A 17,187-nucleotide genomic window follows, 5' to 3' on the forward strand; every position below is an offset into this window, starting at 1 on the left:
TTTAAGTAAAGACCATTTAATGTTAAGCAGGCCATTTGAAAGCCTAATAAAAAGCATCAGTGCAAATGAGCCCAATATGATGGTGGTTAACAAAATCTCTTATTGATCTACAAACAAAAGCTTTTACTAATGTCTCACTGAGAGAAGATGCACTTAAGAAAACCATGTAAATGGGTGTAAACCATCTAACTCTAGGAAACAAGGTGAGGCATAAAAATGTTTGGGTACTGTAATTTAAGTCACTATCATAGTTCTTTCCATTTTCCCTTTCATAATTTAAAACAACTTTATTTTTAAAACTTAAGTATTTTGTGTAATGACCATGAGAAAAAAGCTGGACTTTATTTTCTATTCTTTTAAATCTTTATTCTCGGATACCATTTGGAGTTATGACAATACTTCTGGTAAGTAAAATTGTTTCTTGCCATAGTACAAATATAAAAATTGCTTTATTAAACCATAGTTTTTATATATATAAATTATTTTTTTCTTGATTAAGGCAGATTAAAATGTTTGCTTTATTCCCTTTTTGTCTTGTTTTACATTTGATGATTAACCCTGTTGATAAAAACTGAAAATAAGGAACACTGCATAATAGCATTCTTTCATGTTTCCTTTATTTAGGGTTTGTTTTATTTAATATCCAGTATTGTGAGCCTTTTAAGCTGTTGACAGGTCTTTACTGATCTTTATACGTAGATAATGTTTGCTATGGCCCATTGAGGGGGAAAAAAGCAGGGATATTTTTTTAAGTTTATTTTTCTTACTTGAAACAGTTTTAAGAATGATATAATGTATTAACACGTTACCTTTTCCTTTCCAGAAAAGTTGGATATTCATTCAGATAATTTTGATTCTTGAATTTGACCCTGAAAATACAATTTTATCTAAACTTTATCAGGGCGCCTGGGTGGCTCAGTCGTTAAGCATCTACCTTCAGCTTGGGTTACAATCCTAGGGTCCTGGGATCTAGCCCCGCATCAGGCTCCCTGCTCCGTGGGAAGCCTGCTTCTCCCTCCCCCACTCCCCCTGCTTGTGTTCCCTTTCTCGCTGTGTCTCTCTCTGTCAAATAAATAAATAAAATCTTTAAAATAAATAAATAAACGTTGGGCGCCTGGGTGGCTCAGTTGGTTAAGCGACTGCTTTCGGCTCAGGTCATGATCCTGGAGTCCCGGGATCGAGTCCCGCATCGGGCTCCCTGCTCGCCAGGGAGTCTGCTTCTCCCTCTGACCCTCCTCCCTCTCATGCTCTCTGTCTCTCATTCTCTCTCTCTCAAATAAATAAATAAAATCTTTAAAAAAAAAAAAAAAGTCTAAAAAAAAAATTAAATAAATAAACGTTATCAGATTGTTTGGTGGGATTTTATCAATGTATAATCAGGCATCTTAGTCAAAATACCTACAAGAATTAGTTGTTGAATGGGCTGTTCTTCCTCTGTTTGAACCAACCTTCTGCCTTTCAGATCTCAGACACCAAAAAATAAACCAGAGTTGTTTACCCTCAGCACATCCCAGCAAAGAATTTTCTAAAATAACATACCAATCTCATATAGATTTTAAGGCAAATAATTCCTCCTTGGTTGGCAAAATAAAAGCAGTCTTTTTGGAATGTACGCATATTGGTATTTTCCTGTCCTTTGGTTTTGGTTGATTATTTTAGTAGGTTTTTTTAAATGCATTCTGTAAAATTCATTTTTTTGTGATAGGTTAAAAGTTGAATGGCAATTAGAGTGTTAAGCTTAAGAAAAAAAAAATCAAGAAGTAACTATTTAATTGAAAGTCTTGTATTTTCTCTTTATATTTCTCTAATTCCAGGCAACAGATGGAGACTCAGATAGGTGCTTTGATACTAGCCACAGACATCAGTCGCCAAAATGAGTATCTGTCATTGTTTAGGTCCCATTTGGACAGAGGTGACTTATGCCTAGAAGATGCCAGGCATAGGCATTTGGTTTTACAGGTAAAATGGGGCTGGGAAAGATTCTCTTTCGAGATAAGTTACATAAGCATTAGAATAAAAATGAAATCTTCTGAGGTAGCTTTCAGAGTGGTCAAATCTTGAGGGAAAGCTGTGGAATCTCCTTCCGTTAGTGAAACACTTTCCAGAAGGTTTATCTCCTCCTTAGGAAAGCACCATTGATGGGACGCCTGGGTGGCTCAGTCATTAAGCGTCTGCCTTCCGCTCAGGTCATGATCCCAGGGTCCTGGGATCGAGCCCCGCATCGGGCTCCCTGCTCCGCGGGAAGCCTGCTTCTTCCTCTCCCACTCCCCCGCTTGTGTTCCCTCTCTCGCTGTCTCTCTCTCTGTCAAATAAATAAAAATTAAATAAATAAATAAATAAATAAATAAAAACGAGAGAGAATCAGATGATTTCTTTGTAGCTTTATGTTTAGTCCAGTCCTCCTGCTTGGCTCTTGGGTATTAATAACGTGTCATTAGATGAGCAGTCTTTCAGCATTCCTGCAGAAATAATTGATAGCCCTAACAGTGTCATGAAGTGAATATAAAAGACAATGAATTTTCTATTGCAGTATTTTCTTTTTCTTTATTAAGATGTTGTTTTTCCCATGATTAAAGCATGTTGAAGTTTGTGCAATTGAAATTTTACTTTTTTCTTAAAAGAATTTTAATATTTTGCTTGCTAGATGGCTTTGAAATGTGCTGATATTTGTAACCCGTGTCGGACCTGGGAATTAAGTAAGCAGTGGAGTGAGAAAGTAACAGAGGAATTCTTCCATCAAGGCAAGTTACAGTTTCGAGTGATAGTCTTTTCAGTTCCGTTTTTAGCATCACATGGATAAACTAACTCAGACATTTACAGGAGTCCAGCAAGAGATGCTTGGTATTTTTAGTGACAATTCATAGTAGATGTACATAGAACAAATAGTGTACAAATTGAGCATCTGTTTTGGAAATTAGCAGTTTGCTTTTGAAATGATCAGATGTGACTGTATGTATGCACTTATAAATAGACGTAGATCTGGTTGGAAATTTTGCTCTGCAGAAAGATTTCCTGACCTTGTTCCATCTTTGTCCCATGTGGAATGTATGGCCGTATGAACGTGCAGGATATTTTTAGTGATTTCAAGCCAGGAACCGAGGATCTTCATTTCATGTACCTTCTTTTTAGAAATCTTAAGTTTTAAATTAAAATGCTGACAGAATTACAGTCTTGGGGTAACACCTAGTGAAATTTTTCATCTTCTCCATTTAAAATAGGATATCAGCTTGGCAACCTTTTCCCTCTGTGAATAACTTAAAAATTTAAAAAAGAACTAATTTAGAATTCATCCTCTCAGGAGGATTAAGTATGTCGTGTTTTTCCTAAGGAATGTACAGGTAAGACAAAGACTTTAATTATATACTTAAGCAGTAGGTGTGTTCCACATTAATAATTCTGTTTTTTTTTTTTTTTAATTTTAGGAGATATAGAAAAGAAGTATCATTTGGGTGTGAGTCCACTTTGTGATCGTCAGACTGAATCTATTGCCAACATCCAGATTGGTAACTATGCATACTTAGATATAGCTGGTTAGAAAAATGCCGCTGACTTTAATTTTGTCAAGAAGAGATACACATTTGAAACAAGTAATATTAAAATTGTGCTCATTTTTAGTTTTTAATTGAAGACATTTTACCTGTTTTTCCTGTTTTTGGCTCTTAAAATTTGCTGTCATTTGATCTTAGGTCCTAAAAACCATGATTTTTGCAAAGTAGGTAGCAGTAACTTTGTGTGTGTTCTAACCCCGGAAGAATACATGGTTTGCCCATGTGGAAGCTTCTTCTGCCCGAGTCTGGCATTGCCGTTCTGAAGTGAGCAAGCAGGATGATAGTGTGAAGACCAGTTTTCGCCACTGCTTCCTTGTGTCTTGTAGCTCTGCTGTCGGCTCATTCTGCAGCCTCCCGCACACGCCCCTCACGCACCCACAGCAGCTTGGGACTCGGCCCTGTTCCCCAAATCCGTGACGCCCCCTTCACTCTTTCCGCCTCGCCATCCTTCCCACCTGTCTGCTGGACTCGTTTTTCTGGAAGAGCCACCCCCTCCAGAAGCCACGTTCCACTCTCTGCAGGCAGAGCCGTTCCGTTCCCAGGCCTCGGGGCACCAGATCATGTCTCTCCTGGCTCCCAGGCCCCGGCCCTGGAGGCAGGGGGCACTTGAGAACCGTTAGTTATGCTCTGATGGAAAACACGGCGGTGGGGGGGGATGTGCTGTGACTGCAGCAAGAGCAGAGGAGGGGGCGGTGGGGTTTTGAGTGTAAAGTAGGAGGACAGTGTGCGGAGGGACAGGTCAGCAAGGTATTGAGGGACGAGTATGGTTTTGGTAGCTGGTGTTGAGTAGGGCCTTGGAGCATTAGGGAACGTAAAGAAGTGTGGACACAAACTTCTGAATTTCTAGGAACTTTATCTTTCTGAAGATAACGTGCTTCTGTGGCATAATACTTTGAAGAGAGGCCTGTGCCGTCGGGTGAGAAATTCAGAAATGGAATGCTCACAAACTGTACCTGCCGAGGATGGTCACGTGGAAGACAGCGGGAAGTAAGGGACTTGAGCACAGAGGGCGAGGCAGGGAAGCCGAAGAGCCGGGCCCGGGAGAATGCAGGGCTGCCGGCGCCCGGAGAGCCAGGCAGCCAGGGAGCCGAGGAGCTTCACTGCGGGCGACGCGTTCTTTGGGGAGGATGAGAAGACAGTTAAGAAGCAGGTCTGTTGTGCCTGGAATCTCAAGTAGAAAAGTCTTGAAAGGCAAAGACCAGGTGAAACGTGGGCAAAGGGGATTGAATCGAAGATAGGAGAGTGGGTAGCAGCGTCTCCGGAGCTTACTTTCACGTTCTTTTGCCTGAGGAAATGACCCCCTCAGTGAGGGAACTTAACAACGAGGTTTTTTAAAATTGCGTTTTTTGAAAGGGAAAAGAAGCCGGATCCCTTAAACTCTTCATTTCCACCTATAGATCTTGTCCGTGTTGGACAGTTCTAGGTAAGGTTACCTGAAGGACAAAGATTTTACGGAAAATGATGTTGTAAAAGTTGACGTCTGCTGACTCCTCACAACCACCCTAGGACAGAAGTACCGCTAGTAGTCTCTTGTGCAGATAGTTTGCCCAGTTGATACAGTTAAACAGATACTGGTCTTTGTGACATCAAATCCCAGGTAAAAAAAAGCCTTGGAAAGATTAGATTTCTAGGGTAAATCATAGGACTACAAGTACTGTGATTACTCAGAGCCAGCATAGGGTCAGTAAGTAGAAGTCATGTTTCATTAATGCAGTTCCCTTCTTTGATAGGAGTACTAGTTTTGTTAAACAAGAAAAGGTCATGTCCTGGCTGAGTAAGGCATCTGACATGGTGTCCTGTAGTGTGTGTGGCGGTAAGAGAGGCCCGTGGGCTAGAACAGCAAGGGGGCTCCCAGGCAGCTGACGAGCGCCCTGCCCTCCGAGAGGGCGCTGCGGGGCTCTGTGTCCAGGACCCCGGCCCATTCATTTTTACCAGGTACTTAAGAGCTAAAAGAAGATTAACCTAGAGCCAGAAGTAATACTTCTGGATTGTTGGATGTTATAGGCAAGATCCAGAAGCTCTCAACCAGTTGGAATAATGGGTGAATCAAATAAGATGAAACTCATGTACAACCCTGATAATAAGGTTCTGCATATTGGTATAAAACTCCAGGCGCTCATGACTTCACTCCGGCACCTAGAAAAGACAGGGCTTTGGGTGACGGTTCAGCCAGACACTGTGGTGTGAGGACAGCTCCCAAAAAGCTGCTGCTTTGACTGTGGGGATGACCTTTTCTCTCTCACCTCTTTCTCGTCACCAGAGCACAACTCCTTGAGGGCACATCTTGTCTGTCTATTCACCGCTCTATTCCTGGCCGCCCTACCGCAGTGCCTGGCAGTCGGTTCTCAGTTAGTATGTGCGGAGGGAACGGAAGAAGGCCTTATTTCCAGTAGTAACTACTAGTTCAGATACCACAGTTTGTACACTTGTCTAATTAAAAGTAGTAGGTGCTAATTGCTTTAATTCCAGATTTTTTTGTTGCCTAAACGTAACCTATGTTGTCTGCGGTCCACATGGTCTTTTGCTGAAAAGAAAAAGTTCTGGAGGTGAAGGAAATTTTAAAACTATTCCTTAGCAGGGATAGAATTTGCATTTTGTCAGGAGTTTTGGCTCCCCAAATTCTGACTTAAATGAAGTGGCCAGTTGTAAGCATGACCAGGTGTGAAGATTGCCACCCCTGAGGGGGTAAAATGGAGCAGGCCGCACCCATGCCACCTCGGTTCCCGCCTCATCAGCCACAGGCCTGGGAGAGACCCCCTTTGCCTCCAGCTGTCCCCCTGGAATGGCCTGTCCTGCTTTCCACAGAGCTGAGAGGGCCACTGAGTGTTTGCTCAAATAGGATGTGGTCGTGCAGCTGAGAGGAATCGTCAGAAAAGATTTGATGTGTTTGTCAACTCACCTTTACTTCAGGTTCCATCGAGTTACTTAATAGGTTCTTCGGAGGTTAGGTAAATTTACACACACACACATGCTGAAAACTTAGTGTTGAATTAGGACTTACAAGAATAAACACTGGCGAGATGTTTTGAAGATAAAGTTTCAGGATCTATGTTAATACCCTTTTCTCTTACTTTCTCAAGGTTTCATGACTTACCTGGCGGAGCCTTTATTCACGGAATGGGCCAGGTTTTCCAATACCAGGCTCTCGCAGACAATGCTCGGACATATGGGGCTGAACAAAGCCAGTTGGAAGGGGCTGCAGAGGGAACAGTCCACCAGTGAGGACACGGATGCTGCGTTCGAGGAGTTGAACTCACAGTTATTACCTCAGGAAAATCGGTTATCGTAGCCCTCAGAAGCAGTGGGACAGACTGCCTCCTGCCGGATTTTAGAAATGTGAAATGGGGTCTCGAGGTGAGAGGACGTTCTCTTGGCCTGCCAAGGTTTCCGAAGGAACGAGGCCAGCGTTATTTATTCCCAAGGCGTCCTCTCTCGGATCATGTGACCCCACTTTTTTAATTCTAAGACCTGACCATACAGCAATATGCATTTGGCTTTCGTGTGAACCCTTGAATATGCAAAGCCCAGCAGGAGCGAACCGGAAAGGAGTAACAGGAAGTTTTGCGGTGTGCCACGAGTCTTTTAAAAGCATTTGTTCCTCGAACCACGAAACTTGAACTGTATCTTTCAGCAGAGATCTCTTGGAATTTGAGCAGTCTGATGCAACATTGTGTGTCTGTACCTTCCCCCAAGTTCTCTCTGAGAAAATGGAAATGTGAAGTGCCCAGCCTCTGCTGCCTCCTGCAAGACTCGATGTTTACAAATCAACTCTGAAATACTGGTTCTAAATTGCCTTGGAGCAGGATTGTGAAGGAACCACTAAGAATTTCAAAGATCAAACTGAAACTGCAGCTCTTTCCCCCTGGTTTGCCTTTTTTTCTTCTTTGGATGCCACCAAAGCCTCCCATTTGCTATAGTTTTATTTTGCGCACTGGAAACTGAGCATTTTTCATAGAGTACCACCAAGCTTTCCCTTCAGTGCTGTTTGGCAATGCAATTTTTTTTAACTATTTAGTTTTTAATTTGGGGCGGGAGGGGAAGAACACCAATGTCCTAGCTGTGTTATGATTCTGCAGTGAAGACATTGCATGTTGTTTTCACTACTGTACACTTGACCTGCACATGCAAGAAAAAGGTGGAATGTTTAAAACACCATAATCAGCTCAGGGTATTTGCCAATCTGAAATAAAGTGGGATGGGGAAGTGTGTCCTTCAGAGCAAGGGTACTAAAGTCCCTTTCGCTGCAGTGAGTGAGAGGTATGTTGTGTGTGAATGTGTGGACGTGTGTTCGCGTGCATGTTTGTGCATGTGTGACTGTGCATGTGTTATATTTATCCATGTGGGGAAGGGTCTGAAATGTAAGCTTTTATTTATTATTTTAGAATGTGACACAGGGCGCAGCCACAAGGGGGGGGGGGAAGGTAGGTGAGCCGTAACAGACTGCTCCAGTTGCCTTAAACTATGCACAAAGCTAAGTGACCAAACTTCTTGTTTTGATTTGAAAAAAGTGCATTGTTTTCTTGTCCCTCCCTTTGATGAAACGTTACCCTTTGATGGGCCTTTTGATGTGAACAGATGTTTTCTAGGACAAAATCTAAGGACTAATTTTAAACTTCAAACATTCCACTTTTGTAATTTGTTTTAAATTGTTTTATGTATAGTAAGCACAACTGTAATCTAGTTTTAAGAGAAACCGGTGCTTTCTTTTAGTTCAATTGTATTTCCCTTGTTACTGTAAAAGACTGTTTATCGATTATGTTTACATTGTTGCAACAGCCATTTCCTTCGGAGAAAGCTTGAGTGTAAAGCCGTTTGTCAAAGGCTTTGCCATACTCATTTTAATATGTGCCTGTTGCTGTTAACTTTTGATGAATAAAAACCTATCTTTTCACATATTTATCTTTGATATTTACCTTACAACTCAGTCTTTTGGAAATCATAACGCTAAACTGTCAGAAGTCAGAGACTTAGCTTCCTGGTTCTAGCACTCACTCCGCGGGTATTTATTTCGGCAGAGCTGGGTGCAGGCACAGTCCTTTGGGGTTATGCTCCGCTACCTGCAGCGCATGCCGGAGCAAGCGGCCCCGGTTGGGTAGTTGGCTCCGAGTTCTGACTAATACTAATAGTAGAAGTCAGCTGTGAGCTCGGGCCTTTTGACTCCACAGCCTGATTGTGCCCACAGCTGGGAATTGCATAAGACATCAGCGCCTCTTGCCAGGACGAGAATACTAGTGCTCCTGGCCTTTTTAAAGTAGAGTAGTAAGACACGGCCGCTTTCTTTCAGCTTGATTGATATCAGTGCAAGACGGGCACCACTGGGCCTCTCCTGTGTCTTCCCAACTCCAATTCATTAGAAAGGATATAGTACAAACTTTAAAATCAAACATACTGTCATTATCTGCATAGAAGAGTGATGTCCATTAGGAATATCATGTGAGCCATGTAAGTGAATTATCAATTTTCTACTAGCCACATTTTAAAAAGGAAAAACAGATGGAATTATTTTATTAACATTTATTCCAATATATCCAAAATATTGTATCAATTCAATATGTAGTCATTATCTTAGAAAAAACAATTGTTGAGATGTTTTACATTCTTTTGCGGGGGTACAGTCTTTGAAATCTGGTGTGTATTTTACACTTACAGCACATCTTGGTTCAGACTAGCCACAGTTCAAGTGCTCGATACCCACGTGTGGCTAGTGGCTACCATACTGGACAGCTCGGGTACAGAAGTCTGATGGTAGTCGAGTGGACTGTACCTGGGGAAGGTCAGTGGCCACTTAGGTGGCACCATCCTGGCAAATCTGATGCATCTAGAGTCTGAAGAGATCTTTACAGATCTAGTATGTCAGCACATGGAAAGTGGAACTATCTCATAGGAAACTCACATTAACCAAGCTCACAGTAACTGGTATTTTTTTAAAATGTTAGTTTTTTTTTTTTTTTTTAATTTACAATGGAAATATAACTATCAATCATTCTCTCCCTTTAGGCAAATCTTCTTGGGAAGTCAAATTATGATCAGCGGTTACTTGGTGAGCATGGATTCTGAGCAAGGGAAGCAAGTTGCCTCATGCATCCATCTCCCTATGGGGATATACCTGCTGATACTCATGTTTGTGGACCAGGGTACGCTCTTCCCTTGGATGATGCTAGAGATTCTCTGCCAGTAGTTGCTTCTCCACATCAGCCTCTGGTTGGCACATCCAGTAGATCTGTCAATACCTTCAGCTTTGTCTCAGTTGAGCCTGCCTCGGCTCCATCTGCCTGCGTGTGATTGCTTCTGCTCTGATCCATTATGTGTTTCTTACTGTTTGATAGTCAAAGGGTTATCTTCTTATTTCCATTCTTGAGAGAGACACCTCAGTGTTGCTCCCATTTCCTGCCTACACATAATAAACCCACTAAGAAATTATGTTTTGTTACTTACACGTGGAGGTCACAGTCTACAGTCCTGTTCTTAAATATAACCTATATTCCTTGAACATTGATTTTCTAGAAGAAATTTGAGGAAACTGTTGTTCAATAATTTAGAAGATTACACTTAATATAAGTAAATGTTATGGGACAGAATTAAAATTCACATGAATTTTTAAAATGGGAGACTTCAAAGAATTGTTGAGCATGTAGCAGCCTTTTGGGGCTCTAGGCCCAACACTTCAGTAGTGCGGGGGGCATCTCCTCTGCCCTGGGGCTAAAGGTCCTTGGAGAGAAAATTTTGGCACAAGCCTTAGCTTAATGAAAAAAACAAAACAAAACCTCTGGTACTTGGTCATTATTTGTATTCTGTAAATGTGATGGTTTATAATGATCCTCTCTGTATAAAAGCAGCAAATATTTTATGTCCTTTTAAACCTGGGAAATATATTTGTGCCTGAGGTACAGGTTAGAGGTGCTAGTTGTTCTTTGAAGATTCCTATAATGGTTTCTTTTTCCACATGCTTTCCTGGCTCTTAAAGCTTTCAGTTTTCTTAAAGCTCTCAAACTTTCACACCAGAGGTTTACAGTGTTTTCATGTGAACTTTTTTTAATGTATAAATATAAAATCCTCTCCCAGTCAGTATCTCCTGCTTGACAAAATATACAATGAAAGACAGCTAATACGCATTCACTAATGTTTTTTAAATAAACGTGCAAGAGTTCGTCTGAGCCATTCCTTGCTTACTAAGGATCCACAGACAACCTGTGTCTTTTGGAAGGCCCCCAAGGGCCCATGGTCTGTAGGTGGAGTGACCACTACTTGGAGGTGAACGGACAGGGAGCACAGAGCAGGTGTCATCCACCTTCTAGCCTCTCGTGCTTAGCACAGGGCTAGTGTAAATTGGGCCATCAATAAATGTTTCGTTGAACAAACTAATTTGGTATTAATGTGTTTCCTCTTTAGCCATCAGTCTAACATTGAGAGGTTATATCGAAACTGGTCTGTCTGTGCTGAGTCATGTGGTCAGCAACATCTGGGTTCCTGTTGTATGCAGAGAGCACTGCAATGGATGTAATAAAGGTATTAAAAATTACAAAACCCTGGTCTCTGTTCTCAAAATGTTTGGGTAACAAAACGATGTGTGAAAAGCATTCTATAATATGGCAGTTTCTGTGCAAAATACTGGGGTGTGGTTTAGGAGAATGATTTAGTTTGGTGAATGATGAAAATGACACCATTTCTAGTAATTCTTGAATTTTTTTAACATCCATGACTGGTAAAATCATCTAGCCTTCAAATTTGATTCTAATATACATTCTCCACATCTTCACCAACACTTGTTGATGATAGTCAATCTGACAGGTATGAAGTGATACTGTGGTTTCAATTTGATGACAGTGAGCATCATTTCATGTACCTCTTGGCCATCTGTATGTCGTCTTTGGAAAAATATCCAAGTCCTCTGCCCATTTTTTTAATTGGGTTGTTTTTTTTTGATACAAGTTGTGTAAGTTCTTCATACATTTTGGATATTAACCCCTTATCAGATGTATGATGTGCAAGTATCATCTCCCACTAAGTGGGTTGCCTTTTCATTTTGTTGATGGGTTTCCTTTGCTGTGCAAAACTTGTAGTTTGATATGATCCTGCTTGTTATTTTAGCTTTTATTGCCCTTGCCTGAGGAGAGTGGTCCAAAAACCTATTTCTAAGACCAGTGTCAAAGACCTTACTGCCTATCGTTTCTTCTAGGAGGTTATGGTTTTAGGTCTCATATTCAAGTCTTTAATCCATTTGAATTTATTTTTGTATACAGTATAAGATAGTGATCCAGTTTTCCCAATACCATTTATTGAGATATTGTACATCCTTGGCTCCTTTGTCATAGATTAATTGAGCATATATGCCTGGATTCATTCCTGGGCTCTTTATTCTGTTCCATTAATCTATATGTCTGTTTTTATGCCAGTATCATACTGTTTTAATTACTAGAGTTTTATAGTAAGTTTTGAAATCAGCACAGTGCCTCCAGCTTTCTTGTTTCTCAAGATTGCTTTGGCTATTGGAGGGTCTTTTGTGATTCCATACAAATCTTAGGATGATTTATTCTAGTTCTGTAAAAAAAAAAACAACAAAAAAATGCAGTTGGTATTTTGTTAGGGATTGCATTGAATCTATAGATTGCTTTGGGTAGTGTGAGCGTTTTAACAATATCAGTTCTTCCACGAGCATGGTATTTGTCATCTTCAGTTTCTTTCATCAGTGTCTTATAGTTTTCACAGCATAGTTGTCACTTCCTTAAATTTATTCCCCGGTATTTTCTTCTTTTTGATGCAATTATAGATGGGATTATTTTCTCAACTTTTTTCCTAATAGCTCCTTATTAGTGTATAGAACTACAACTGATTTCTATATGTTAATTTTGTATACAGTTTTTTTTTTTTAAGACTTATTTAGCGGGGAGGGACAGAAGGAGAGGGAGAGAATCTCAAGCAGGCTCCCCGCTGAGTGTGGAGCCTGATGCGGGGCTCAGTCCCACAAACCTGAGATCGTGATCTGAGCTGAAATCAAGAGTTGGATGCTTAACCAACTGAGCCACCCAGGCGCCCCTGTCTACAACTTCTTAACTGAATTCATTTATAGTTATGATAGTGTTTTGTGGAGCCTTTAGGGTTTTTTATGTATAGTATGTCAACTGCAAATAGTGAGTTTTACTACTTTTCCTATTTGGATGCCTTTTCTTTTTCCTTCCTAATTGCTTTAGCTACACTTCCCAATACTATGTTGAATAAAAGTGGTGAGAGTGGGCATCCCTGTCTTAATCTTAGGGGGAAAGCTTTCAACCTTTCAACATTGAGGATGAGGTTATCTGTGGGTTTGTCATACGTGGCCTTTATTATGTTCAGATATGTTCCTTCTACGCCCACTTTGTTTTTATCATAAATGGGTATCAAATTTTGTCACTTTTTTTTCTGCATCTGTTGAGATAATCATATAATTTTTATCGTTTTATTAATGTGGTATGTCACCTTGATTTGCAGGTATCAAACCATCCTTGCATCCCTGGAATAAATCCCATTTGATTGTGGTGTATGACCCTTTTAACATGCTAAATTCTGTTTGCTAATACTTTGTTGACGATTTTTGCATCTATGTGCATTGGGGATATTGACCTGTAATTTTCTCTTTGTATGGTTTGTCTTTCAGTATCAGGGCAATGCTGGCCCCTGTAGTCTTTATTATTTCCTTCCTTCTGCTAACTTTGGATATAAAGTTAGGTTGTTTATTTGGGATTTTTTTCTTGAGGTAAGCTGCTTTTGCCATGAACTTCCCCCTTGTGAACTGCTTTTTGCTGCATTCTATGGCTTTTGTAAAGTTGTTTCAGTTTTGTCTCAAAGTGTTTTTTTCTCTTTGATTTCTTCATTGACTTATTGTTTAATAACATGTTTAGTCTTCATGTGTTTTGTGTTTTTACCACTTCTTGTAACTGATTTCTTTCTAGTTTCATACTGTTGTGGTCAGAAAAGAGATGCTGAATATTTCAATCTTCTTGAATTTATTGAAACTTGTTTTGTGGCCTAATGTGATCTCTCCTGGAGAATGTTGTTTACACTTGAAAAGAATCTGTGTTCTGTAGCTTGGAGGAATGGAATGTTTTGTATGTATCAAGTCCATCTGGTCTAATATGTCATTTAAGGCCAATGTTTCCTTATTCTCTCTCTGGATGATCTATCCATTGAAGTACGCAGGGTATTAAATGGCTCCTACTATTAAAGTATTACTGTCACTTTATGTCTGTATATGTTAATATTTTGCTTTATGTATTTACATGCTCCTATGTTGGCTGCATAGATATTTACAAATGTTAGATCCTCTTCTTGGATCAACCCTTTTATCATTGTGTAATGCCCTTGTCTTTTGTTACAGTCTTGGTCTATTTTGTTTTTTTAAAGATTTTATTTATTTGAGAGAGCAGGCATGAATAGGGGGATGAGCAGAGGGAGAGGGACAAGCTGACTCCATGCTGAGCATGGAGCCCAATGCAGGGCTCCATCTCAGGACCCCAACATCATGACCAGAGTCAAAATCAAGAGTCAAACACTTAAACTGAGCCACCCACATGTGCCCAGTCTTTGTCTGTTTTGTGTGATATGTGTATTGTTACACCAGCTTTCTTACTGTTTCTATTTGCATGGAGTAACTTTCTTCATCCCTTCACTTCCAATAGATGCATCTTTAGAACTCAAATGAGTCTCTTGTAAGGCAGCATATAGAATCCATTCAGCCACCCCACCCCCTCCCTATGTCTTTTGATTGAAGCATTGAGTTCATTTTTTTCCCCAAATCAAATGCAACATTTATTAATAATATATTAGCTACATTTTTTGCTAACAGTCAATGGGTCAAATGAACAAACTGATAACAAGTGAACCTCATTTTAGTCAAAAATCTAATGCACTCCCAGCGAAGGCCGACATTGTTTTGGAAAATACCGTGTGTTTGGAGGATAGAGTATCCTCCATGCTTTTCATCTTTCAAAACTACTTCCTAACGGAATTTAAGAGATTCTGGGATGCAACTTCTAGACACCAAAGAAATTAGCATTCTTACTGTTTTAGGTTTTAAGTTCATGGCATTTAACGTAATTATTGATGAATAATATGTACTTATTGCCTTGTTCATTGTTTCTGGTTTTGTAGTTCTGTTCCTTTCTTCTCTTGGTCTCTTCCCTTTTGGTTTGACCATTTTCTGTTATGTTTGGGTTCCTTTCTCTTTTTTGTGCGTCTGGTGTAGGTTTGGTTTGTGGTTACCATGAAGTTTCTATATCTTGACCTATATACATACTAGTCTATTTTAAGATGATAATTAATTTCAAACACATCTGAAAAGCACTAATTTTTACTCCCTACCCCCACATCTTATGTTTTTGACATCTGACATTTTTGTATATCCCTTAAATTACTGTTTATTGTAGTTACAGTTGATTTTACTAGTTTTGTTCATACTAACTTTTTAGGTATCTGCTTCACTGCCTTTACTATATATTTCCTTTATCAATGACTTTTTCCTTTCATATATTATTTCTAGTTATGGACTTTTCCACTTAAAGAAGACGGTTAAAATTTCTTGTAAGGCTGGTTTACTGGTGATGCACCTTATGCTTTTACTTGTCTGGGAAACTATCTTTAATTCTGAATGTTACCCTTGCAGGATAAAGTATTCATAGTTTTAAGTTTTTCCCTTTCGGCATTTCAAGTATATCCAGCCACTCCTTTCTGCCAGCCCAATATCTGCTGGAAAATCAACTGATAGTCTTATGGGGGTTTCCCATGTATGTGACTTTCCTTTTCTCTTGCTGCCTTTAAGATTTTCTCTTTACCTTTTGCCATTTTAATTATAATACATCTTGGTGTGGCTCTCGTTGCAGGCTGTTTCCTGGGTATCTGTTTCCCTTACCCAGATTATCAATCAATGTTTTCAGCTATTGGTTCTTCAAGTAAATTAGCTTCCTTTCTCTCTTCTCCTTCTGGGACCCCTTATAATGTGCATGTTAGTACACTCTGTCCTCCCAGTGGTTCCTTAACCGAGCCTCACTTCATTTTTCTTCCCCGTTTGGCTTGGATTCTTTACTCCTCCAGACTGCTGATCCTTTCTTTTGCATCCTCTAATCTGCTGTTAATTCCACCTAGTGTATTTTTCATTTATTCATCTCTAATTGATTCTATTTTCTCTCCTTTTGCTGAAGTTCTCCCTGAGTTAATCCACTCTTCTCTCAAGGCTAATGAATGTATTTATGGTCATTACTTTGAACTCTTTACAGGTAGCATGCTTATCTCCATTTAGTTTAGTTCTTTTTCTGAGGTTTTGTCCTATTCTTTTGTTTGCAACATATTCTTCTTGTTTGCCTTTCTTTCTTTTGTTTCTGTAAAATAGGCAACAGCTACCTCTCCCAGTCTTGAAGGAGTGGCCCTGTGAAGGAATGCCCCATGTAGACTGCGGGTGCCTGACAGCTTTGGATGGTGAGCTGAAATGGGAGCAGGCATAGGCCAGGGGTATCCTATGCACACTATGCTAGGGCCACCTTTGGAGGGGAATGGCTAGAGCTGGTGGGGGCCTGAGGCTCACTGGGGTGGCCCCACGGACTCTGCTCCAGTCTGCACTATCAAGATGGAGGGGGAACATAGACAATGGTAATCAGCAGTGCTTTCCACCTGAGTCCCAGCAGTTTCTCCACCATTCGTCTGACACTGCGGTTAGTAAAGGGATCTCCTTCACTCATAGGCTAATTGCCCCTTAAACCAGTTTTTCTGCTGTGCCCCAGGGTGGACAAGTCTGCACACAGGCTCCTCCAGGCTATCCGTCCTTACGTAGTTTGCTGCATTGGTGGTGGGGTTCCTGTCATTACTGTTTCTCGCCTGCCTTTCTCTGTGTGGTCCCTCTCTCTTTTGTTGTACAGAAGCTGTTCAGTCAGCCCTCAGTTCTTCAAGAGTTCTTCAAGAGCAATTGCTTTATATGTAGATTTGAGTTTAGCAGCTCCCTACAACTCTGTCCTGGACTACCTCCCAAAAGTTTACTTCTGTCTGCCCGATTTTATCCCCCAGAGAAAACTTCTAACTTTGGAGAAGTTGTTACCTCACGTTCTCTTCTTCACCAGTGAGACACAGACTCAGGAATTTAATATATCAAGAAAACAGGATTCTTGTACAGAAGGGCCCAGGACTGTTCTGCTCCATCCCAAGCCTGTGCAAGCAATATATAGGATGACACCTAGCAGAAATCCGTCTACTGGAAACTACAGTGACCTAATATAAAATCATGTAAGTAGTAATTAGAATACATTCAAACTTGTTATTTAATCCTCAAACAATTGGTTGAGCTGAGCATTATTCCCATTTTGAAAACAGTATGACTTGTATAACTCCCAAGTCCGGTGCTCTCTGACCTCTAGTCAGTACGTATATATAGTAAGTCTCTGGACTAGTCCAATCGTAGGAGACAAAACATACTAGTTAACTTTCTGAGCCTCAGCTATAAAATGTAAAGTTTAACTATTTTTATCATCTTTCACTTCAGGCATTGTGTTGAGTGGGAGAAACAGACGTGAATAAGTGGCAACAGACTTCCACCTTAAGAATGCAAAAAGCAAATTCTAAAAAATCTGCATGTACGATATAAGAGAATCTTACCCATTAAAAAAATAATACTTAGGCCTGG

The 17,187-nt window shown here is 40.3% G+C and overlaps 1 protein-coding gene across 6 annotated transcripts in view; it reads left to right on the top strand.

Moving 5' to 3' along the window:
- PDE7A (phosphodiesterase 7A) overlaps positions 1–11,596 on the top strand; it is a 114,239-nt gene extending 102,643 nt beyond the window's left edge. For 3 of the 6 annotated variants that reach the window (XM_045896476.3, XM_045896477.2, XM_045896478.3), the window contains exons 10-13: positions 1,815–1,959; positions 2,645–2,741; positions 3,423–3,503; positions 6,629–8,443. In XM_045896476.3, coding sequence (XP_045752432.1) covers positions 1,815–1,959; positions 2,645–2,741; positions 3,423–3,503; positions 6,629–6,837 — 532 coding nt within the window. In that variant the 3' untranslated portion in view covers positions 6,838–8,443. Of the gene's footprint in view, positions 1–1,814; positions 1,960–2,644; positions 2,742–3,422; positions 4,164–4,395; positions 4,699–6,628; positions 8,444–9,545 lie in introns of those variants that run through there. The other 3 variants (XR_010410678.1, XR_010410677.1, XM_064588272.1) reach the window with 3 other exon arrangements.
- The last annotated feature ends 5,591 nt before the right edge of the window (positions 11,597–17,187 follow it).

This window comes from Mirounga angustirostris, unplaced genomic scaffold, assembly GCF_029215605.1.
Source record: "Mirounga angustirostris isolate CCGP_5_RB_7025 unplaced genomic scaffold, mMirAng1.0.hap1 SCAF_4, whole genome shotgun sequence".
NCBI lineage: Eukaryota > Metazoa > Chordata > Mammalia > Carnivora > Phocidae > Mirounga > Mirounga angustirostris.